Below are 24053 nucleotides of genomic sequence, written 5' to 3' on the forward strand. Positions count from 1 at the left end.
AAATGAGCTATAGCTCTGAAAATATTTTGTACCTCACAGTAATTCTCTAATTTGTTAAGGAGGGGTATTTTAAAAAGTTGCCAGACTTAAAATGTCACAATTTTCCTTTACAAAAGTTCTGATATTGTTGGTTTTCTATAAGTGGTGAGTTGCTGTCTCAAGAAAAAAGCATACTGCTCTTAAAATATTTGTATTTAATAACATTTGTGAGAGTAAATGGTTATTTTATCCTAATAATCTGCTTTAAATCAACCTATTTAATTTTTGACAAGACAAATAAAATGATGTTTTATTATAAGGGCCCTAATTCCATTCACAAGGGCTCCATCCTCATGACCTAATTACCTCCCAAAGCCCCGCCCCAAATACCATCACACTGGGGGGTAGTGTATGATTTTGGAGGAACACAAAACATTCATTGCAAAACACCATGTGCTTAGTTATGGGCATAGCTCATAGGGTCACACAGCTGTGGCAAATAAATTCTCTGGCAGTACCCACTGGATTCAGTGAATAGCAAAGAAGAGTTGTAGTCATTTGGAAGATTTTTAAATAATGTGGATAACCAGCTATGTAATATAATCACAAATTAGCATCATTCAAAGCCTTTGGTTTGTACCTCAAAATTCTGAATATAATCTCCATTAAATCAACTATCATTTTTCTTACTTTCATTAAAAAAAACGCTCAAAAAATTCCCATAACAAATATCTCAACAGAGCTGTAGAACTGTTAAACAATTTATTTTTTTGAAGAATCATATTTCTTGCTTTGCAGTTAGGCACAATAACAGCTTCAGAGGTTTATATTGTCTATTATTAGTAATATTAGGGTTTTTAAGTTTCTGGCTATTTTGGGAATCATAATTAGTTACCTGTAAGGCTGTTTCCTCTGATAGCAGTGAGATAAAAGAGTGATGTCCTGTGTGTGCTTGCTTTGAAGATTTGTTATTCAAGGAACAGTCAGTCAGCCAACAAGATGATCAAAGTTTGAAAGCGAGAAGCCATTTGACATTTGCATTTTCTCTTGTTTGCTTTGTTCCTTTGTCATTGCTTTAAAATATCTTTAGCTAAATCCAATGAAGAATTTTATTCAAGATTTATTTCTGTGCGTTTTACTAAAAATTTTATCCAGAGGTTTTACAAATGACATGCTACAGTAATATTTCAATTAAATATACTTAATAGAAACTTCAAAAAAGCAAATAACACGAGCAGTTCAAATTTTTACATGTCTTCCTGAGCAGATTTTACTATTTGCAATTTTTGTCTGACATGTCTTCGCGTCCACTTCTGTAACAAGCCCAGGAGTGACATTCTGAGACTTAAGAGGCTTATTTTAGGTCTTTCAAGACAACATCACAGAAGCATTTACTCCTCTTGGCCATTCATGCTACTTCTCTTTTCATTTTCATCCCTGAGTATCTCCTTTTTCTAAGTATACCTAGCAAGAATGACTCCAGAGTATAACACTTCCTCAGGCCATGGAAAAAGTATACAGAAATATTTGTTCAAGGCGAATCCATTGGGAAACAATGACGGGATATTAACAGGTGTAAATGGGAGCACACAGAGGAGTGAGTAATTCTGGGTAAAGGGCTGAGGAAGGTGTCTCAGGAGAACTTTGAACTGGTCTTGAAAGTGCATTGTGTATTCAGGAGGTAATTAATAGTGGCTGTCACTTATTGACCAGTTTACTATATGCCTCGAACTGTCTTAAACACTTTATTTACCTCATTCCATATTCATTCTATAAGGTGGTGATGGCAGAGAGTGCTAAGACATGTGTAAGTTATTTAACCTTTGTGCCTTGTTTCTGCATCTGCAAAATGAGAACAACAGTAGTACTTCCCTCATGCGCTGTTACACGAATTGGATGGGTTGATATTGGGAAAGTGAGTAGATGGATGCCTGGCTCATAGTAAGCGCCCAGTAAGCATTATCACATCCGGAGAAGCCCTGCGGGGAGGAGCTGTAATGGTAACGATTGATTAGAATCTTGGCATATGGTAGGTAGCAAGAGCGCTATTTCCTGGGATATTTTAAATGGTGACGAATTTGCATGGCCTATTTCAAGATCTCTAATCTGCTGATGACTGCATTTTGGGGCAGATGGGGAAGGGACACCTCCTTGCTTGCAGGTGTGTTCAGCCTTTTGGCATCTCTGAGCCACACTGGAGGAAGAAGGGTTGTCTTGGTCCACACATTAAATACACCGCAACACGTAATCACAAAAAAATCTCATAATGCTTTAAATAAATTTACGATTTTGTGTTGGGCCACGTTCATAGCCATCCTGAGCCGCATGCGCAGGTTGGACACCCCCCTCCTCCCCTGCTACAGTATCTGCACCTGACTCAAGTATCAGAGATGGGACGCAGGGAGTATTCCAACAAATGCTCTTTCTATAGATAAGGATCATTCAATAGATAAGGAAGCAGGCTGAGAAGGAGTAAGTAATTTAACTAAGGCTACACAGCCAAGAAACAAGTCTGGTGGTATTTGAACTCTATGTAACTCTAATCTAGCTTTAAACTGCTAGCTGATGCAAATTATTCGGTGTTGGAATGTAGCATGCGGGCAAGGCAAGCTGCAGGAGCCAAAGCCGGAATCAGAAGGTGAAGGACCTTAAATGTCACGTTAAGGAGTGTGGGCTTTATCTTGTCACCGATCACCATGAAATGCATTTTTTTAAATTTAATCTTTATTGCCATTTTTCCATTACCATTTAGTCCCCTTAAATGCCCCTGACCCCAGCAATCACTACACTGTTGTCTATTGAAATATGTCTTTAATTTCATCACTATACCCGAAACTATCCCAGTAGCAAAATTATGATCCTATTTTGTGTATGCATTGTAAAAACACAGATGTGTGTGTACCTATGACATTTTAAAAAATCTTTAAATCTCTTTGTGATTGGCTTGTCCTAATTTTTTCATTTTTTTAACTTTATTGTTTACACTGTTACAAATGTCCCTATTTTTTCCCCTTTGCCCTCCCCCACCCAGCCTTCGTCACCCCCTCAGGTTGTTACTTTTTCCTTTATTATTTCTTGGCCCCATATTGATTTGTTTTGCTGTTTTGTTAGTACTGACAAGCACTACAAATAGTAGCAAGGGTCAAATCTTTAAATATATTTGTAGAGGAAAAAGTTAATACTGAGGAAATTATGTCTACTAATTTAACTTATTTATGCAAACTGATGTGAGGGGTATTATTCAATTTTGACAGCAGAAACGTGGTTCAGTTTCTGAAAGTCCATTGTTCTTTGGGAGTATATTCTTGGAGGAGTATGGAGCACCACTCCAAGTTTTACCTGGTTTGTGACTTGTTCGCACCTAAGTTTTAGAAGTAACATCCTGGCAACAATTTTGGAAGGGGGTTGGTATTGGAGACAGGTGGGACAGAGAGGATGTTATATTATGGTAGATCTAGAAGAAGGATCAGAACATAAAGTAAAGCTGTTGTAATGGGGAGAGAAATGAAGAGAGAGACGGTTAGATTAGTGAAGATGTGTGCCCACACCCATGCATGTGAATGAGTTATGGCAGTTGTGTAATAGCCATTACTGGGCCATTACTTTGTGCAAGTCACTTTATATGTTATTTCATTTGATCCTTTCAATAACTGTACTGGTGAGTTTGATTCTCTTGTTATAGATTAAGGCTTGGATTGATTAAGAGTACAAGGCCGCATCACCAAGCAAGTCGCAGGGAATTTAAATCCAGGTGTCTGGCTCTCTTTGTATCACACACCATGATGTTTTTCTTACCAATTAAATATTGTGGTTTCTACCTACATTTTATAACATGTATTTGTATGGTTTATCTCATTGATTGCTAAGATAAAAGTGATTTGTTCTGTTCACCTAGGGACAACTCTCCTACATTCAGTGAAGCTTCTTATGTCTTTCCCTTACCCTAAAAAGAAATTTTAAAAAGATTTTTATTAAGGAGGCCAAATATAAAAGGAGCATATTCTCTCTCCAGAATCTTTCTTTGCATTTTTAACCTGATAATAGCAATCAGTAAGGAACAAATTGAATTATAGTACACAGGCCCAGGAGCTGGCTTTAATAAAAAGTCAAAGGCTGTTTTTTACTAAAATATGTGGATGTGTTTTATTCTTCTCTAACTGTAGTTGCCTATTGTTGAAAACTTAGGTTTTTGTATATTTTTCCCAGGGGTTTATTCTTTTCTATTTTGATATGTAAAAAAAAGCCTTTGTGTTTCCAAACAGTTTTAGTACATGAAGTTGATCTTTCAATAGGCTATTCTCTTTCAAGATTAGTGTCCTGATAGACATTCTCTGAGTTTGTTGCTTTCCAAAAATATTTTGGAAATATGTCTTCAGTCCATTACACACACACACACACCCCCCCCAAAACAAACATTTTTGAAACAATACTTTCTTTTGCTTACATTCAGTGTATTCTGATTTTTCTCCTATCTACACTGTGCTATTTCATTAAAAACTTTTTTTAAGACTTCCTCTTCCAGTTATGATGTATTAAAAAGAAGGACTAAAAAATATTTGTTCCCATAGTAGCAAGAAAATCCTGGACAAAATAAAAACCATGTATTTCTCTGGAGATACTGAATAGCAATAGAGACAAGGAAACTTTTTTTAAATTTATTTTTTAAAATTAAGCTTTAAAAAAACTATTTATTTATTTATTTATTTATTTATAGAGAGAGGGGAAAGGAAGGGAGAAAGACAGGGAGAAAAACATCTCTGTGAGAGAGAAAAACATGAATCAGTTGCCCCAACTGGGGACCTGGCCCACAACCCAGGCATGTGCCCTGACTGGTGATCGAACCAGCCACCTCTTGGCTCTCAGGCCAACGCCCAATCTGCTTAGCCAGACCAGGCAGGACAGATGCAAGAAAACTTTAATGAATTGATCTCTGACTTGAATTCCTTTGGAAGTGAACGGAGAGCCACAGCAACTTTTATACCTGAGACCAAGCACATGGTCTGGAAACAGGTAGCCCTGATGTAGATGGTGAGGCTTTATAGAGGCAAGGGGAAATTCACCAAGCCTTAGTTAACTGTATGGACTTTTGGAATTAGAATATGGATTGGAATCTGGAGGAATCAAAAATGCAAAAAACAAACAAAAAAACCAAAACATTTGGCCCAATATTTGCTGTTTCCCCATCTTCCAGTTTTTACTAAGACACCGTCATTGTAGGAGGATAAGGGAGGCACAAAGAAATTGTGTAGTCCCCCAAATTCGTGCAGTGATACCCTGCCAGAGTTTAATCCAAAGGCAAAACAAGAAATATCTGAAACTGTAGCCAAGCTCTTTCCAGGTCAAGTGCTGACAATATTAAAAATGTAGCTGGTCAGGAGGTTAAAGGTTTGGCTAATCCCAGTTGAATTCCATATAATAAAACATGCCACCCCGCCTCTGCTCAGCTTGATGTCAGAGAAACCTGAATGATCAGTCCGTCAACCTAACAACCGGAAGGAGGAAGGACTTGAAGTGTCATAAATATACCAAGCAAAACAAACAAAAACTATATTGTTTCCTATACTGTTCTTTTATAGGCAATGTCAAGAACATAATTAAAAATCACAAGATACTAGAAGAAATAGGAAAAATGTAAACTATAATAAAAAGAAAATGTAGTCAATGCAAGGGAAACTGAAGATGATCCAGTTGTTGGAGTTAGCCAGCAGGGACCTCAGGTTAAAGTTCTCAAATTCTATACTATGTTAAGTAATATATAGGAAGAAATTAATATAATGGGCAAAGAGATGGAGTATTTCATAAGAGAAATCCAGATGTTAAAATAAGAACCAAATAGAAAAATATGAAGCTGAAAAATACAGTGTCTGAAAGAAAAATCATTAGATAGGCTTAAAAGCAGATAGGACCCTGCTCTGTTGAAGAAGTGATTAGTAAACTTGAAGACAGATCAACTCAACTTATCTAAACTGAAGCAGAGAAGGAAAAAAAGGATAAAATAAAGTAACAGAGCAGAAGGTCTAATGTGTGTAATTAGAGTCCCAGAACAAGAGGAGAAAATGAACAAAGGGGGGAAACTTGGATTTTTTTTAAATATTATTTTTATTCTTTTTTACTTAAAAAAATTGGATTTAAAAAATAAATAAAAATTGGATTTGATTTAAAACATCAACTCAAAATCTAAGAAGCCCTACAGACCTCAAGAAATATAAATATAAAGAAAACTACACTTAGGCAAAGGTAGAGCAAAGGTAAGGAGTAAATCTGAAAGTAGCTAGAGAAAACAAGCTACTAATGTAAGAACTAATGTAAGAATGCCTGCAAACTTCTCATTAAAAATGATGCAAACCACAAGTCAAAGGAATGATAACCTTTAGTAAAGAAAAATACTGTCAACCTAAAATTCTGCATGCAGCAAAATTACCCTCCAAAATGAAGTGATTAAGATTATTTTAGATTAATGAAAGAGGAGAAAATTTGTTGGCTGGAGATCAGCATTATAAGAAATATTAAAGGAAAAACCAAGAGAGCAGTGATTAATCACAATTTGCCAATGAGAAAACTGAAACCCAGAAAGGTAAAGTGATTTTCTTAAGGTCATACAACTACTAAGTTGCAGGAATAGGACTTAAACTCCTGTTTCTTCTGATTTCTAGTCCAGTGCTCTTTGTACGAGGAATAGTGTAGCATATTGAGTGGGAAAAGAAAATACTTTGGAGTAGCCATATCCGTTCTGAATCCTTGCTCCACCAGCTGTTGGGACCTTGGACTATGGAGAAAAACCTCTCTTGTCTCCATTTTTCAGATGGAGAACATGGCACAGAGAGATAAATACAGGTTCAGCACAAATAACGCCCCTCTTAATTACAAAATCTTTTATTACAGAATCATAAGCATGTGATTCTGTAACATAACAATAGCACACTCAAGTACACCATATGACATTTTAGGTGAAATGTTTAAATTGAAACTATAAATTATTACACCCGTATCATTAACCTACCAACCACAGTCAAGCAGGTGTTACTTTTGCCGAACGTGTATCTATTTCATATGGTTGAGAGGGAAGATTATAACCTTTGTTAAAGGACCTTGCGTGTTGTAGACATAAAATAAATACTAGTTCTCTTCCCCTCTTACTATGCTGCCTTCAAAAAAAAAACCTGAAGGTTCCTTTTTTTGGAGGGTGGGAGCGGTGGGGGCTGGTTACCTTCCCCAGAGACTTCTATCTTTAGTCTTATCTCTTTCCTGAAATAAGTCACCCTTATGACACCAGTAGTGATTCGGTTTCCATTTGGCTATGTTCCTTATAATAGCTGAGGAGTTGGAATCCTTTTGGGACATATTTTCTTCAGATAAACATTTTAACACTAAACCTAAAACTGGAATTTTAAAAATAGGCCTCTACACCTGAGTGCCCTCTTTTCCCAGAACAAAAGAAGAGCTAAGAGCCCAAGGTAAATCTGCAACGAACAGTATAGTATTCTTGGGATCTCAATACATGATTGAGGAAGAACTCTCAGATTATTTAGATGTTTAAAAATATGACTGCATGGCCACTGGTTTGAGATTTCCCGGTTACAATCTGTTCTTCAAAGAAAGGTGATATTGGTTCTGCAGATTTAGGCTTGAGTGCACAGAATGACTTGTGTTTGGGATAATTAACATATCTTATCCAGTATACATTGACTGTTTCCAAAAGGGTCTGAAATTCCTTTGCATCCAAGCAGTAAGCCTTACATGAAAACGGAATAGATTGTTTTACTGAAAGTTAGTCATACTATCCCACAAGTGAAATTCACTGGGTTTGGATTTTGTTTACTTTAGGAACAAGTTTATTAACACTATTTATTTAAGTGATTGTCGCTTCATTACAAGGATGCAGAGCACCAGTAGTAGCACCTGCTCTGAGGGGCGCTAACGCCAACAAAGGCAACCATTTGTTTTTGACTTTGATATTGGCAGAGTTTTCCCTTAAATTTTCCCTTAAAGCATTCAGGTTAGGCAATGAAATCCTGTTGTCTGACTTGCTTTATTTATTTACTTGTTTATTTATTTATCTGCAAGGAAGCAGGGAGCTAGAGGCTGTGGCTCTGAAACACCATCACTACATGTCATTTACATCTGTGTGTGAATTCCATAGATGAAGCCATCTGTTGCCAGGAATTTTCAAGCTATATTTTTTTTAGCCCTAGCAGCTTTCATCTTTTTCTTCTCAGTTTGACCCATTCATATTTAAAACACATTAACAAGGGAAGAACAAAGAAAAAATTAACGTGGACTACCAGAAACCTCTGCTAGGCTGCTGGAGAGAGAACAGCACTTCCCGTCTGTATTGAAGAGAACTTGAGCCTCAGGGACACCCCAAGGTCCTTAGGAGTCCTCTGTGCACATCAAAGGCGAGAAAAGGATTGTCAGAGTTTTAATAACGAGCAATTACTGATCGGATCTTCAAATTCTGTGCATTCATCTTTGATCAAGACTCCTACACAACAGCTTTGCTATATGGGGGGTTTGGTTTGGTTTGGTTTTCCCCCCACTACATGAGTTTAATTTAAGGTTTTTAGAATGATTTTCTTTGCATCAGGCTCACCAGAGTTTACGTGCAGGCAAAGCTGGTTTTCCTACAAACCTGTGGGAACAGCTGAAATGAAAGCTAAGGCCAGCCCTGCTCTGCCCAGCAGACGTTTCGTGTTTGCACGGTGTGTGTCAGTTTTGCTGACTGAGCTGGGCCAAGATACTTTCCTGCCTGTTAATCAAGGCCACACAGACAAAGCCCGAGGAAGGATGACCTCTGCCTCAGGAAGTTTTGAATCAGTTGCTATTTATAACCCACATACAGTAGAACTTGAGATCGGGCCTTTACTCAGTTTATAGGAAAAGTTCTCTGCCAAATTTCATTTTTGAGGAAACAGTTTATGGGCCTCTATGAGTGAAGCCTCTATGTGAAAGGAAGGAATGTGACAATGACTGTAAGTATTTTTGCTGATCTGGGTCAAGGGTGTGGTGGCAGAGATGTGGAAACTTCAGTCAGTGACATAATAGGTTATTACATTTTAAAGCAAGTGATAGTTAATGGCATCTGTCTCTGGCACTGTGTGTATGGGATCCTGTGCTGCTAATAATAACGTCGAAATAAGGGTATGTGATGGGCTAATATGATCTCTCAAAATAGGAGAGGAGGAGGAAATTAGCTATTGGTATGCTTCTAGACTGACTGGTTCTTCCTTTGGATCTATACACAAACCTTTGGTTATTTGAGATGCATTTCTGTATATGTATGCTTTTTATAATACTCTGTAGGTCCTTATTTCATTAAGAGAAGGTTTCATAAAGGATTGATATATTAAAATAATATTATAGACTACTATGTACAGTCTCTTAAAAAACCTCATTCTGCCTAACTTTAGGAAATTAAATATGGCAGACAGTTACAGCTAACAACTGGAGAACTACTGCAAGTAATATTTTAGGAAGCTTTATGGAGTTGAATTACTTGATGGGCGACAGGTACATTTTTACAGATTCAGTGGAAATGAATTATTTAGGGATAGGTGGGCAATGTTTTAGTGATGTGTAAATTAGAAAATTATAAAACTGTTAATATATTCTTGTCTTATTTTCATAGGATTATTCAAAATAAAGTTGCAGCCATTTTCAACTAGGATCAATGATCAGAATTTTTCTATAAAAAGAAATTTCCAAGTTAAAGATGAAAGGAAAATTCTGGAATTGTCGGGATTCTAACTGACAGGATAAAGAACACAGTATTTCACAGTTGCTTGTGATGGAACCCTAGTGAAATTCATCACTTTGGTATGCACCCAACGGGGAACATGGATGTTGGTTTTTCTCGTTCTGCTGTTCAGACACTGTCAAGAAGCCACTGCAAAAACATCAAACAAAAAATTTCTCAGTGGGAAGGAAGGACTAATGGCCTATCTAATCGAGATAAGTGGCACCAGAAGGACTTTGGGGCGAGATACAAATGTCATCAGGAGATGCTTCTTAAGAAGAATCCTGTGGCTGAGGGAAAGGGCAACAAGTTCGATGGAACCAACTCTCACAGTGTCCGCCTAGATATTAATGAAGATGCCAAAAGCCATGTGCAGAGTGAGGGGGAACGTGAGAAACGTGACAAAACACACATCTCTAAAAATGAATCAGAATCCAACTGGGTATGTTCCCGTGTCAAACAAATTGAAAACTGGAAAGAAGTTGTTTTGGATCCAGAGACTTCATTACCTCCAGGAAATTTCTATACCTCACAAATACTGTGGAAGAAAATTGAGGCACTTCCCCCAGATAAAGTCTTCAATTTGGCTCTCGAACATTGTGTCTCTTCAGAGAAAGAACTGAATTTCAGGGTTCTGAAGGGTTCATATGGAGTAACCAAGAGCTTGGAAAACATTTACTCTGAGCCTGAGGGACAAGAATGTGGACCTTCTATAAACCCTTTGCCAAAACCTCGTAGAACATTCAGATATTTATCTGAATCTGGTGTTACACCATGTAAAGAAAGAAACTGTGACAGAAAATACTGTGAAAATAATTCTTGTGCAGAGTCTCCTTTGGCCTCTTCTCAGGAACCTGAACCAAAGAAATATGGTGGAAAAATCAGAGGACGGTCTAAAAGGTATGTTTTTAATCAATATGTAATGATTTGTAAATATTTTCCTTATTGAATCTTGAGCTGCTTTTTCCTTTTCAAACCAGTTTCTATTCCCCTAATTTGATTATACAGATGTTAATTAACCCAAGAGGAAATAGTAGAAGCATGGCTAATATCTGACACAACCTACTGACATAAGAGCATCAGAAAAAACTTGCATTTTCTCTTTAAGCATGTGTAAGGAAGCGAGTACACTCTTCTACCTCTCTTACAGCATGCTGTCCTTAGCCTCCCTTTTCATTAGAGAACGAACTTAAGAAAGGTACTCAGTGAAGAACATGAATGGGAATTGGCTAAAAGCCTCCAATTTTCTCATGACGCATATAGGGCATTAGCCTAGTTTATTCTTACGTATCTGATAAAACACCTTTGTAATTTTTCACACGAGTCCTTTACTTACCGATTTTTATCTGTCATACCAATTTAAAAACTAGAGTTTTAGAACATGCAACTTGAACATGTATCTCCTTTCTTAAGGAAATCCTTTGAATTTGAAGATATTCATCACTTTCGAAATCGGAACACGCAGAAGATGCATGAAGAACTTGGAAGAAATTCTGGCTCAGCACTTTATTACACGCAGTCCGAGGACAACATCTATGAAGATATAATATGTGAGTGTCAACAAACTTTGCAGTTAAATTGATGGAGTGTGTGTTTGGTGGAGCCCTAAACTGCAGGCTGGTGTTTTACAATCAAGCACATCTTGCTCTAGAGTTTTGTTTTTTTTTTAAATATGGAAACCTTTGTTGTATAAATTCTTTTATTCTTTAATGGCTTGTACAACTAGCCTAGTGGACTGCCCAGGTCAGAAGGAGATGTTTATAGCCCAGTATTTAGAGAATTTTTTTAGCTTGGTTGGGTGCCAGGGTAGTTTCCAAGCTTAAGGGCCTTTGATTTTGAGACCTCCCTCCCACCAGCAATGTGGAATAGAAAGCTGAACATATTTAACCAGTCTTTTATTTCCTAGCTGTAAACACTTTGTTTTCATTTAGTTATGTTCCTCTAACCATATTTTTTTTGTTATTTTTTCAAGATCCTGCCAAAGAGAATCCCTACGAAGATATCCCGATGCAGGCCTTTCCCCTGTGGAGGCCGCCATCAGCGTGGAGGCTTCCGCCACCTAAGAGCGCCTTCCGAGCACCCAAGGTATCGCCAGGGAATCAATGCATGGAAACATTGACTCTTGTGTATAATCCCTCTAAAAAGATTAACATGGTTTAACCAGGACCAAAACTAAGAGGCACTGAAATGTGGCATTTTATTGTTCTTAGTGGTGGCTTTTTGTTCTTTGTTCTATTTGGGGGGCAGGGGTAGTACACAGCATTTTGTTTTCTTTGGTTGCGGGGGTGCTTGGTTGGGTTTTTAGCACTTAAAAACATTTGAATATGACTGCCTTTCACCAGGCCGTGAACGTTTTGGTTCACTGTAGTCAGTTACATCAGCTCCCTTTCGTCACATCAGCCTGTGGCCTAAACCTGTCTGGTCCCTGGAAACAGTCACCACCCCTGGAAGCAAAGGCTGCCTTGTGTTAAGGAAGACTCTGAGCTGTGGTTTTCTGGAAATTTGATTGCATTGTAGTAGAGGAACTTTGGGTTAGAAGCTGGGGAAACTTCTTTGCAAATGATGAAAAAGAACAGGAAACACATGGGATGATGGATGATTTTAAAGGAAAGATAAATATTGGGGGGGGGGTGCTTTGACCTCGAGGACACAGGTGTTAACTAGTTGATCCTACCCTTACCACTACATCTTCTCCTGTTTTAGCTTCCTCCCAAACCTCAGTTCCTTCACCGCAAGACTATGGAACTGAAGAGCTCTCAGGCTTATTTAAGGTCAAAGCTCACAAAGGATACCACTTTGCCTGTCACTTTAACTGAATGGAAGCTTTTCCGGGCTGGAGAAGTTGCAAACAGGAAAAGAAAAAATCTTCCACGGGTAAGGACTTCAGGACTTTCTTTCTCTAGCTCTTACTTAAGCATTTATTCTCAGAATGCAAGTAAATAGACTTGAGACTGATACGAATAATAAGTTAGAACTGGCCTACTGGAACTAGAAGATTTGGAAAGCAGCCTTAAGCTTTAGGTTTTTGTTCATGCAAGAAAAATGCATAAATGGATTTTGCCAAGGTTTCCTGGTGGGTTTGGAAAATCGACTTCGGAGGGAGGGCTTCACTGCTACCTCAGTTCTCATTGCAGGCAACTGCCAGTTCCAAGGAAGCACTAGAATAGCAGACACAAGAACGTTTTCTTAAGCTAGCTTCAGTGTTCTTCCTCATTTGTATAATTACCAAAGTAAATTCAGTTTTATGTGTGAATTTACAGATTTTTCAGTAATTACAAAGTATATGCCATTAGCTCTCACCGGTGAAGCTCAGTTTGCTGGGCATTGCCCCATAGAGCACCATCGCTGGTTGATTCCAGTCAAGGCACATGCCTAGGTTGAGGGTTCAGTCCCTCGTCAGCATGTGTACGAGAGGCAACCAGTCAGTTTCTTTCCCTCTTTTTCTCCCCCCCTTCTCTCTGAAAAATAAATAAGTAAATATTTTTTGAAAAGTATATACCATTACTTTGAGACAAATATTTCCATTCAGAGGAAGAAAAAAAGGTATTTGACTATCTATTACTTGGGATTAGAAATTCTCAGCAATTATATTAAATAAATTATTTCTTTCTCAAGGGAGAAAAGCCAGTAAGTCTGTAGATATCTCACCTAGAGCCATTGAAATCAAAATGAAGAAATTGGGATTATTTGTAGAAATATGTATCAATATATGAGGTCTGTCCAGAAGGTATCTAGCCATGTAATATGAAAAATAGAGACATTTATTGAAGAAGAAACAAGATATAAGAAACATTGTACATAGAACAGTGATGCCTCAGTCCCCTTCAAAGTCGGCACCTTGGGACCTCATGCAGTTCTCCCAGTTGCCGTCAGCTGTCCTGTCATATTTTCCTGAATCTCATCAAAGGTCAAAGGTGATTTTAGTTTTGGGAAAAACCAGAAGTCTCAGGGCACCAAATCTGGGCTGTAGCGGGGCTGAGTCACCAGGGTGACTTGCTTTTTTGTCAAAAAACTGTGTGAGACATGGCGCATGAGCAGGTGCGTTGTCGTGATGAAGGCCAGTGGCCAGTTGCCCCCAGCTGTGGCCTCCTGAATCATCTGAATAGTTTCCACAGAGGAATGTTCAAGCTTAATGAAAAATTTGATGCAGATTCATTGCTTTACTCGCTTAGTCATTTTTAATGCAGCGGTCACACTGTGCACATGCTCACTCAACAGCATCTACCACCCCCACTAATACAGTGAGTCTGTCATTGTTCACACATGTGCATTCCAGTCCACTCTCCTTGGCTTCTAGATTACATCCATGTTGCACAGACCGTTCTCGTTATATTAACAAAGGCTGGACATCTTCTGGACAGACCTTGTATATAGTTTAGGAGATATACTTAAGAAATTACATGAAACTAGTTCAAGCTCTTTGTTACTTTGTTCTGTAATTCAAAGTGTTTTCAGGATTACTGTTCAGAAAGGAAAAAAATCAGATCATTTAAATAGTATTCCTTCCCTTAATCCCATCTGAATTAGCTGTGTGTATTCATTTAGCACACAGTTTTTATACTTCATTTTAACAATAAACAGAAGTCACAGCTGTTCCTTGGTTTAGTAACTGATTGGTTCCTTGGGAAATATTCTGTTCCATAATTACTTTAATACTTCTGATCTATTTCCTGCCCCTCCCTCTTTAATATGTGAAAAAGTTGACAGTTTTTAAGAAGCACTAAACTGATCTCTCTCAGTGGAAAAAAAGATAAATCTTGAGCTGTGTATTCTCCTGTGGATGGTGAGGCAGAGTTAAAAATCAGGGGCTTAAAGAAGGGCCAGGCCTGCGGCAGCCTGTGCCCCTCCCCGCCACATAGATCCCGGTGGATGAGCATAAACACAGAGGAGACTGCGCTGGAGAAGGATGCGGTTCTTGGGATGGCGTTACAGATCCTTGGGACTGTGGGTTGTGGAGTCTAAGGAGACCTGAGGAGATTTGCAGCGCTTTAGATTTCATGCCTCAGTATTTTCCTTCCTGTGGATCCCCTGAGAGCTTGAAGCTCATCCTCTTTCTGATTGTAGTGAGAATAGCGGGGCTGGGGGAGGATGACGAGGAACTCCTGTCAGGCAGGAGCAGACTCTTAGCATTTCTACCTGGGACCCTCCTTGAATTAAATCCTTTTGGGACGTTCCATTTGCAACACAAATTTTGGCTTTGGGAGCGTCTGTAGGAACAACATTCCACCGGAAAGTCGTTTTCATTATTTCCCCTTTGATGACTAGAGCTATCCCTGGAAGAGAAACTGGTTTCATAGCTGGAAGATCGCTGATCTAGTCCATATGCCTCTTCCCCACCCTTCCTTTCTCTCCCTGCAGTGGAAGCCTGTGTTTGCTAGAGTGATTTCCTAAGGTTTCATCTTGTTTGTGTGAAGTGTGTACAACAATGGTTTCTGTCATTTCTTAGGAAGGCTGTTCTACAGTATTTCCCACAATTAGAAAATAAAAGCAGGCTCTTCTTCCTAGCTCATAAGGAAAATTTAAATTTTATTACTTTATCTCATATTTCTAGAACATTGTTCCCTTTCCTTTATGAAAGTTGAGGATACTTTGGAGTATACTTTTCTAATACACATTAATATTTATACTAGTTATGTTCATTTTGTAACCAAAAATATATGTTTACTCTCATATCTTTCCTATAGCCCTTAACAATACTCTTACATTGGATTCTCTTGTTTTTTAAATAATGCTAATTTTTAAGAACATTTTAAATTTTTCATCTGAATACCAGCTACAAAAATCTTTAAAAGAACAAACTCATCCAGAAATGTGGAAATAATCTGCATATTGGAAGCACATGTCTCTCTCACATGTTTTTTTGTTGTTGTTGGTTTTTGGGGTTTTTTTGCATTGGACTGATTCACTGCCTGTGGATTGCCAGGATTGCTAGAGAAACAAGGACAAAAGAGAAAGCAAGAGCATTTTTCTCAAGCAACTCTGTTAGTGATCGTCTTGTATGATGTTCCTAACGATTGTAATTCTGAGCATTGATTGTGTTAAATCAGGGTTAATAGTTAAGAAAAAGCTTGTAATTTTAAGAAAAAGAAAAATATACATGAAAAAACTAATCAATTCCTCTTTTTAAAATGTCTGTTGATCAGCTTTAATTCTTTCCTCTTTTTTAAGCCTAGTCTGTGTGTATGTCTATGTGTCTGTCTTTCACACACACCTCCTGGCAGCAAAGAAATTATTCTAAAGAATGTTTATTAAACGGAGCATAGTTATTGCTCTTGAGCATGTTTGAGAGTCTCCTAATTTTGTGACATTTCTAAAATAAATTGTATTATCAGTGCTCCTAGTAGCAAAGAGATAGATACTCCCTTTGATAAAAGCTTTCTAAGCATGACTGTCCTCTCTTTGCTAAAAATTCCTTAGAGCAAAAATAACTGAGCCCCACCCTGCCTTCCAAGTGAGTAAGTATCCCACTTCCTACACTGGGCAAGCAAAAACTCGAGTCAGATAGTAAAGGCTTGGTTACCCCATTGAAGGTGGCAGCCAGATTCCCTCCCTGTTGCGACACGGCATGACAGGGGATCCCTCTGGGAGCCTGTGCTGGGATCCTCGGGAAAGGCATCTCCTTCTTTTACCCATGTTACACAGACTTTGTGTTAGAACAATGTTTCCTCGTACTAGAGGTCATTTTAGACTCAAAATTGAGAAATGAAGTTTTTATTTATAAAATGGATCTTTTTCTCAGTGAGAATCACAAATTAATACCGTTAGGCTGCAAACTTGTTGGTGTTGGTTTTAGCTTGTACTTTTCTGATCCTTTTTCAGCTTGTATTGAGAATAGATGACATATTTGAATCAAAGAGAGGGAAGAAGAGAGTAAAGTTACACCCTTACACTGGAAAAGACGTACCTCCTTCAAAAGGTAAGAACTGTTCCGGCTCTCCATAGCTATCAGCAGATGAGCAGAGGATCATTATATAACTTAAGGTTTGATGTGAATTATAATTTTTTGTTTACTTTCCTGTCTATCCTACTTAAATATAAAACTTCTTTAGGATAAGGTACTTTTTTTTTATTCTTCCTCAAGCCCCTTTTATTTAATTCTGTACCAAGTAATAACTACTGGATAAGGAAGTAGATAAATAATTATAAACCAATGAAACTAATTTTTATAGGCATATTATATCATTATTTTGTAGTCCTGCTTTGACTTATAGTCATTTATCAGCATAGACTCTTTCAGTGGAGAAATTAAAATATTATTCGGTATATATAGACTGATGGTGTGTGGTATTAACATGTAGGCGACTTGTAAGTTCCATAGTTTTATCCTTCAGATGCCTAAACAAAACTTAAATTTTTCAGCATCCAGAGTGAATTATTAGAGTTCTCTTAAAAACTTATGCAAACTTCTTAATTTGGTTGTCTGGCAAAGAATATGCAAAATTTAGCAGTTTTTGTCTGTGAGATTCGTAACTGAGAAACAGCAGCCAAATCATACCAGAATAGTATGTTTCATATTTTTGCAAACTTCCAAAGACAGAAATTTCTTAATTTCTCTTGAAAAACTATTCTACATTCTAACAATTACTATCTGAAAGTAAAATTCTTTATGTTGCAACTCAAGACTCATTCTTTTTACTCCGTGATGATTAAAATCAACTGGTCAGTATTTTACTTCAAAAGCAATTATTAAAAGATGTTTCAGTCTTGTGCAGAAGAAATACCTTTGGCTGATGTAAGTAATAATAGCTAACATTATTATTGAATGAAGGAGTAGGTTCTTCATGTACTCTTATCTTATATAACATTTGACCTCATTAGGAGGTAGGGACTCTCCTAATTTTACGGACTAAGAAGCTGAGCCAGAGGAGGAAATGTTGGTTTAATCAAGGAGCATGGAAACACAGTTTTATCCTTTTCTGTCACGACGAGTTACTCTCAACTTTTCTCATAAACTTTGATTTTTAGCAGTTTAACTGTCTCCTCTCCATGTGTTTCCTTATCTTCACTAAGGAAACGGCCGAAAGCTTTTAATTGGTATAATTCACAACTAGGTACCGAAGATGGAAACTGATGCTGAATATTATGATGGATCCTTTCAGAGGTATTATCATTAATTTTCTAAACAGCGCTATGTGGCAGATATTAATGTCACTGTTTTATAGACAAGGACATAAATTATAAGTTGTAAATTATATACAGTATCAAGACACTGAGGCCAAGACAAATTCTAAAAGAACATTATCGAAGATGGCAGTGTAGGCAGACATGGCTCGCCTCTTTGCACAACCACATCAAAGTTACAACTATAATATAGAACAACCATCACTCAGAACTGTCAGAAATTGAGTTGGATGGAAGTCTGACAACTGCAGAATTAAAGAAATCACATCCATCCAAACTGGTAGGAGGGGTGCAGACTTGGAACAGGCTGGTCCCACATCCACATGTGGTAGATAAAAATTCAGAAGGGATATCCTGGGAGTGAGGAATCCCAGCCCCAAGCCAGGCCCCCCAGCCCAGGGTTCCAGTGCCAGGAAGATAAGTCCCCACAACTTCTGGCTGCAAAAAACCAGGGGGCATTGAGTCAGTGGAAGAAATTTCTGGAGCCCCAAGCAGTTCCTCTTAAAGAACCCACACACAAACTCACCTATTCAGACTTACTCCCACTGAGCTCCAGCATCGGGGTAGCAGCTTGAAAGGCACCAGTGACATACAGAGAGAAACTGAAGTGTCTGGCATCAAGGAGAGCAGAGGCCATTGTTCCTTTTCTAAACCCTCCCAACACAGAGCCTGCAAGCTGCTGCCATATCTGAGACTCCATCAGCCTGGTTAAAACCATTTGACTTGCCTTGGAGATCCCCAGAGACTCCACCCCACCCAATTTATGGGCTCACCCAAGCTGTTTTTCCATGTGAATGGCTGGTCTTGGCTGATGCTTCACAACTTCCTAAATCCTATCAAACAAGCAACAGCTGGCTTCAGTGAGGTCCAGGCCTGGCACTAGCAGCAGCCAGCTTATATGCAGAGCTTCGCTTTGCCTGGGCATCTGCAAGCCCAGCACAAAGTAGCATACATCTCAGATTGCTTTATAGCTCAGGCAGGGTGCCCCAGGCAAAACCCTGTTGGGGTTGACCTTGGCCTGCACCACCCAGGAAACCCCAGGGCCAGCACACCCAGTGGGCAGCTACAGACCATGTCAGAGCACAACCACCCTGCCCCTGCACAGCTGATCCTCCATGGAGGGCAGAGGTTGGTAGTCATTGGTCACAGCCAGTACGTGCAGCTGACTGGCCTGGGTAAATCCCTCCCATTGGTCTGCCAGCAGCAACTAAGACTGAATACAAGAGGAGTGTTTACTCAGCCCACACAAAGAGTACACCTCAGATACCCTGCTTGGGTGATAGGGGAGGCTGTGCCACTGGACCCTACAGGACACCTACTACACTAGGCCACACTGTGAAGACATGGAGTCAGAGCAGCTCTACTTAATACATAGAAACAAACACAGGGAGGCTGCCAAAACAAGAAGACAAAGAAACATGGCCCAAATGAAAGAACAGATCAAAACCCTGGAAAAAGAGGTAAATGAAATGGAGATAAGCAACCTATCAGATGCAGAGCTCAGAACCCTGGTTAGAAGGATGCTCAAGGAACTTAGTGAGAACCTCAGCAGCATAAAAAAAGATCGAGTCAGAAATGAAGGATACACTAATTGAAATAAAGAACAATTTACAGGAAAACAACAATGGAGTGGATTAAACTGAGAATCAAATCAATGATCTGGAACATTGGGAGGCAAAAAACAACCAACCAGAACAAGAAGAAGAAAAAAGAATCCAAAAAAATGAGGATAGTATAGACAGCCTCTGGGACAACTTCAAGAGCTCCAACATTTGCATCATAGGAGTGCCAGAAGGAGAGGAGAAAGAGCAAGAAATTGGAAATTTATCTGAAAAAATAATGAAAGAAAACATCCCAGATTTGGTGAAGGAAATAGACATGCAAGTCAACGAAGCACAGAGAGTCCCAAACAAGATGGGTGCAAAGAGGCGCACTGCAAGATGCACCAGAATTAAAATATCAAAGGTTAAAGATAAAGAGAGAATCTTAAAAGCAGCAAGAGAAGTTAGTTACCTACAAAGGAGTTCCCATAAGACTGTCAGCTGATTTCTCAAAAGAAACTTTCCAGGCTAGAATGGGTTGGCAAGAAGTATTCAAAGTTGTGAAAAGCAGGGACCTACAGCCAAGATTGCTCTATCCAGCAAAGGTATTATTTAGAATTGAAGGGCAGATAAAGAACTTCCTAGACAAGAAAAAACTAAAGGAGTTAATCATCACCAAACCATTATTATATGAAATGTTAAAGGGAGTTATTTAAGAAAAATATCAAAACTATGAACAATAAAATGGCAAAAAATACATATCTGTCAACAACTGATCTGAAAAACAAACTAAGCAAACAAGAACAGAGACAGAATCATGGATACAGAGACTGTTTTGATGGTTGCCAGATGGGAGGGGTGTGGGGGAATGGGTGAAGAAGTAAGAGGATTAAGACGTACAAATAGGCAGTTACAGAATAGTGATGGGGATGGAGTAGCCAAAGAACATATACGCATGACCCGGGGACATGACCCATAGTGGGGGGACTGGCCGAGGGAGTGGGGGATGCTGGGTGGAGGGGGACAAAGGGGGAAAATCAGAACAACTGTAATAGCATAATCAATAAAATATAATAAAAGAAGAAAATTAAAAAATGAATAAAAGAACATCATCATTTCCCCAGATTAACAGCAGCCTACTGATAACTGCGCTCTGCAGATATGGCACCCTAAGTAGGTTAATACTGATCTCTTACATATATGCTTCATGCCTTATGGACTAGGAACATTTTAGTAAGTTTGGCTCTAAGACAAGTGTTTGAAGAGCCAAATTCTTTTTTCACTGTGTCATTATTGAAAAGAAAAAAATTCAGCAGCATGAGTTACCAACTTCTACCACATACCACATGCACAAAGCAGTCTCTAAATTGTAACCCTTCCCTACAAGATTTTTTTTGCGGGCGTGACTCAAAGAAAACATGCATTTACCCAGTCTCTGTGCCCAGCGACGCCAGTGGACCAGAGGAATTTCTCTCATGCCTGGGGATCTCTTGGCTCCATAGGCACTGTCCTCAGTTTCTTATTTTCCTCCTTAAGCTTTTGTCTGTTTATCAACAATGCCTAGTAGAACCAGAGAATTACACTGACCTACTCTGTTAGTACATGCTAAGCTTCACTAAATCTATTCCAACCTAAACATTTCTCAAGTTTCAGTTATTAGGCATTATAGAATGACTTAGTACCATTCTCCAATTCTGTCATTATAATTCTGTGGGTTGAAGTCACGTATAAAAAAGGACCAACCTAGTACTTTTTTGATCGCTGCAGATTGTGAGTAGATTTCCTGTTGGCTTGCAAACCCTTAAGCCTTCATTCAGTGTCTCAGAATGCAAGACACTTAAATGATCTTTTATAAGGTCTTTTCCAGTCATACTACCTTTCCTCCTTTTCCCCTTTCTTTTCTTTCTTTCCAGACACTTCATAGTCTACCAAAAGGTGCCTGATCCTAAGGATACAATGGGACTCGTGAGCTCACAGCTTTTGTTCCTTCATACCAAGCAGTGTTTCATAGCCCCAGGATACTTTTGGTCATGGCAGTTATTTTGAAGTTACAAACATATATAATACATAATATTTAAATAGATACCTTTTCTGTAACATCTCTTACGTACCTTTCCCACCTAGCTTATGAACAGGCAGTTTTTATTAAATAACGTTTTCTTATTCCTTATTATAAATTAAAATGAGCACAGCAAGAAGTTATAATATTATAGAATAACATAAAATGAGAAACCAAATTTCCCCAAACCTCTTACTCCCAGAAAATTGTATGCACATGCAGATATTTTTGTCTACCCAAATAGTATAGTTTTATATCAGACTTTATATATCTTGCTTTAAAAAAAATTGATATATTTTAGATACACAGAGCTGTACTGTATTTCTTTGTGAAATAAGAGAGTTTTATTTATCTGATAGACATTTTGGTTTTTAACATTTTAATTAACCTATGGATATTTAAGTTCCGTGTGTGTGTGTGTATAAAATATTTCTATCTTAAACATCTATATTTATATATATCTGCTGCATTATACATCTTTTGCTTATATTTTTGTATATTGGTAAGACTATATCTGTAGAATAAGTTTCTAGAAGTGAGACTAATTAAAAAATACATGCATTTAAAATGTTTATAGCTGCTGCCAGGTTGTCCCACAAACAAATTGTAATACTTTACGTTTCTGTGAACAGCATTTGAAAATAACTTTCCACATCTTCACTAATACTGTGTTTTATTAAAGCTTTTTCTTTTTGCCATTATCATGATTGAAAATTGTACCTTACTTATTATTTTAATTTACATTTTTAAAATTACAAATTTGGACAATAATAATGATGATGTTTACCAGCATTTATAAATCTTTTTCTGTGGATTGCCTGTTTCTACCCTTTATTCATTTTTCTGTTGCGCTATATTTTTTCCTTATTCATCTGTAACAGTGTTTTTAATATTTAGACACTTAGCCTTGCATCCGCAGTGTGTGTTACAAAGATTTTCCCAGCTTATTGTTCACCTTTTGAATTAGTGATGGTTTTATTTGACAGGAATTTTACGTTTTTATATAATCAAATGTACATATTCCTTTATTTATGACTCCATAGGCCTTGTTTTTCCTGCTACATTTAAAATTTTTCCCGTTCTTTACATTTATTTCATTTTGCTTTAACTTTTCAGACTTAATCTAGAAATTTGCCATTCACTTCTAAAACACCCCCTTGTAAAAGCATAGATGCTTATTCTCAAGAAATTTAAAATCTGTATGGGAAAAATAAGAACAATTTAAAGCAGTCTGATACTATAAGAATTCGAAGTAAAAGAGTACTGTCTGGCCTAGAGGCAGCTTAGAGGTATCACAAAAGAGTTACCCCTTTTCTTCATAGACTTCTTTGGTAAGTATCCCCTCTTAACCCAACATTTTCCTATTATTCTAAATTCATAGTTGGTTGTGTGCTGAGATTTTTGCTCAGTCAGTTTGGTGTTCTGCCTCTGATACCTTGGTCAGGAATTTAAAAGATGAGGATATGCATGTAGAAACAGAAGCCACTCCAAACTAGACTTCTTAAAACTAGTCTGAACTGCTGTTAATGGCTGGGATTAGAGAGGACAGGGGAGCTGAGGAGGGGAGAGGGCGTGGGAAGAAGATGGAACGAGCAGTTTCTTCTCTGCGCCTTCTGTTCTCTTTTGTGACCGTCCTACCCTGATAGAACTAAGCGGTGGGAGACAGGCTCAGCATCCTTACTCCGGGTCTGCAGGTCTGCGGAGGTTTCACGGCATTCTCACCCTCACGTACTTCCTACCGTTGGACGGTACAAATGGAAACTGCTTCTCTCTTTTCAGGTGAAACCAGTGGGAACGAAAGTGATGCCGAGTATCTGCCAAAGAGTGAGTGAGTCAATGGGCTGCTCCCTTTCTCGAGATGATCGTGGGTATCGGTGGAGTGGCCCCTGCCTTTGTGATTAGGCGTGTTTTTCCCACATGAAGTTTCATTTTGTAGGTGATTTCTCCATTATAAGAACTTGTTGAGATTTGGGGAACTAAGTAGCACGCTGTCAGGTGTCTGACGGCATTAGAAATCTCCCATGGTGGAATGAGGCAAACCCATATGGTTCTTAAGATGGAATGTTCTTAAGGGAGTGGCAGAGCTGCTTGTTCAGACGTATGTGTAGAAATTTCCCGGCAGCCAAAATAGAGTATGTATGAATCATCCCCTGAGACAAATACTTGGCATTAAATATCTGATTTTTCATACGCTTGAGTGTAATTAAGGAACTTTGATATCTCTGACATTGACACAGAAAACATTGATCTTTCTCATTCAGGGGCATTTATATTCCAGATTATTTTGCCATTTACTTTCTGTTAGAATATAAAATATGCTGTGCATTTTTGGCAGTATTGTTCAAATACTTCATGGTGCTTGATATCTTTTCTTTAATGGATTTTCTCAGCAAGTTGTTTAGTTCCTGTTTAACCGACTGGCATGTGAGGCATGGAAAAAGTAGGAGACATGAATAATCAAAGCTGAGTGCAGAGCAGTTCCAAGTCTGATACTCTGATCTTATGATTAACAGTCAGGTGCTCCCTCCACTGGCCTGAATTGCTTCAGGTGTTCGATTCTGTAGCCTGACTGAAGGTGAAACTTAAGTCAGCATCAGATTCAGTCGGGATGTGTACAGAT

General features: G+C 38.3%; 1 protein-coding gene across 1 annotated transcript in view; it reads left to right on the top strand.

The window, feature by feature from the left end:
* DENND2C (DENN domain containing 2C) overlaps positions 1-24053 on the top strand; it is a 69530-nt gene that overhangs the window by 26343 nt on the left and 19134 nt on the right. Inside the window, exons 2-7 of the mRNA XM_054565095.1 lie at positions 9605-10612; positions 11126-11262; positions 11685-11797; positions 12416-12586; positions 16532-16628; positions 23213-23257. Coding sequence (XP_054421070.1) covers positions 9795-10612; positions 11126-11262; positions 11685-11797; positions 12416-12586; positions 16532-16628; positions 23213-23257 — 1381 coding nt within the window. The 5' untranslated portion in view covers positions 9605-9794. The remainder of the gene's footprint in view (positions 1-9604; positions 10613-11125; positions 11263-11684; positions 11798-12415; positions 12587-16531; positions 16629-23212; positions 23258-24053) is intronic.

Source organism: Pteronotus mesoamericanus, unplaced genomic scaffold (assembly GCF_021234165.1).
Source record: "Pteronotus mesoamericanus isolate MK-2021 breed Mesoamerican mustached bat unplaced genomic scaffold, CSHL_Meso_final scaffold_99, whole genome shotgun sequence".
Classification (NCBI taxonomy): Eukaryota; Metazoa; Chordata; class Mammalia; order Chiroptera; family Mormoopidae; genus Pteronotus; species Pteronotus mesoamericanus.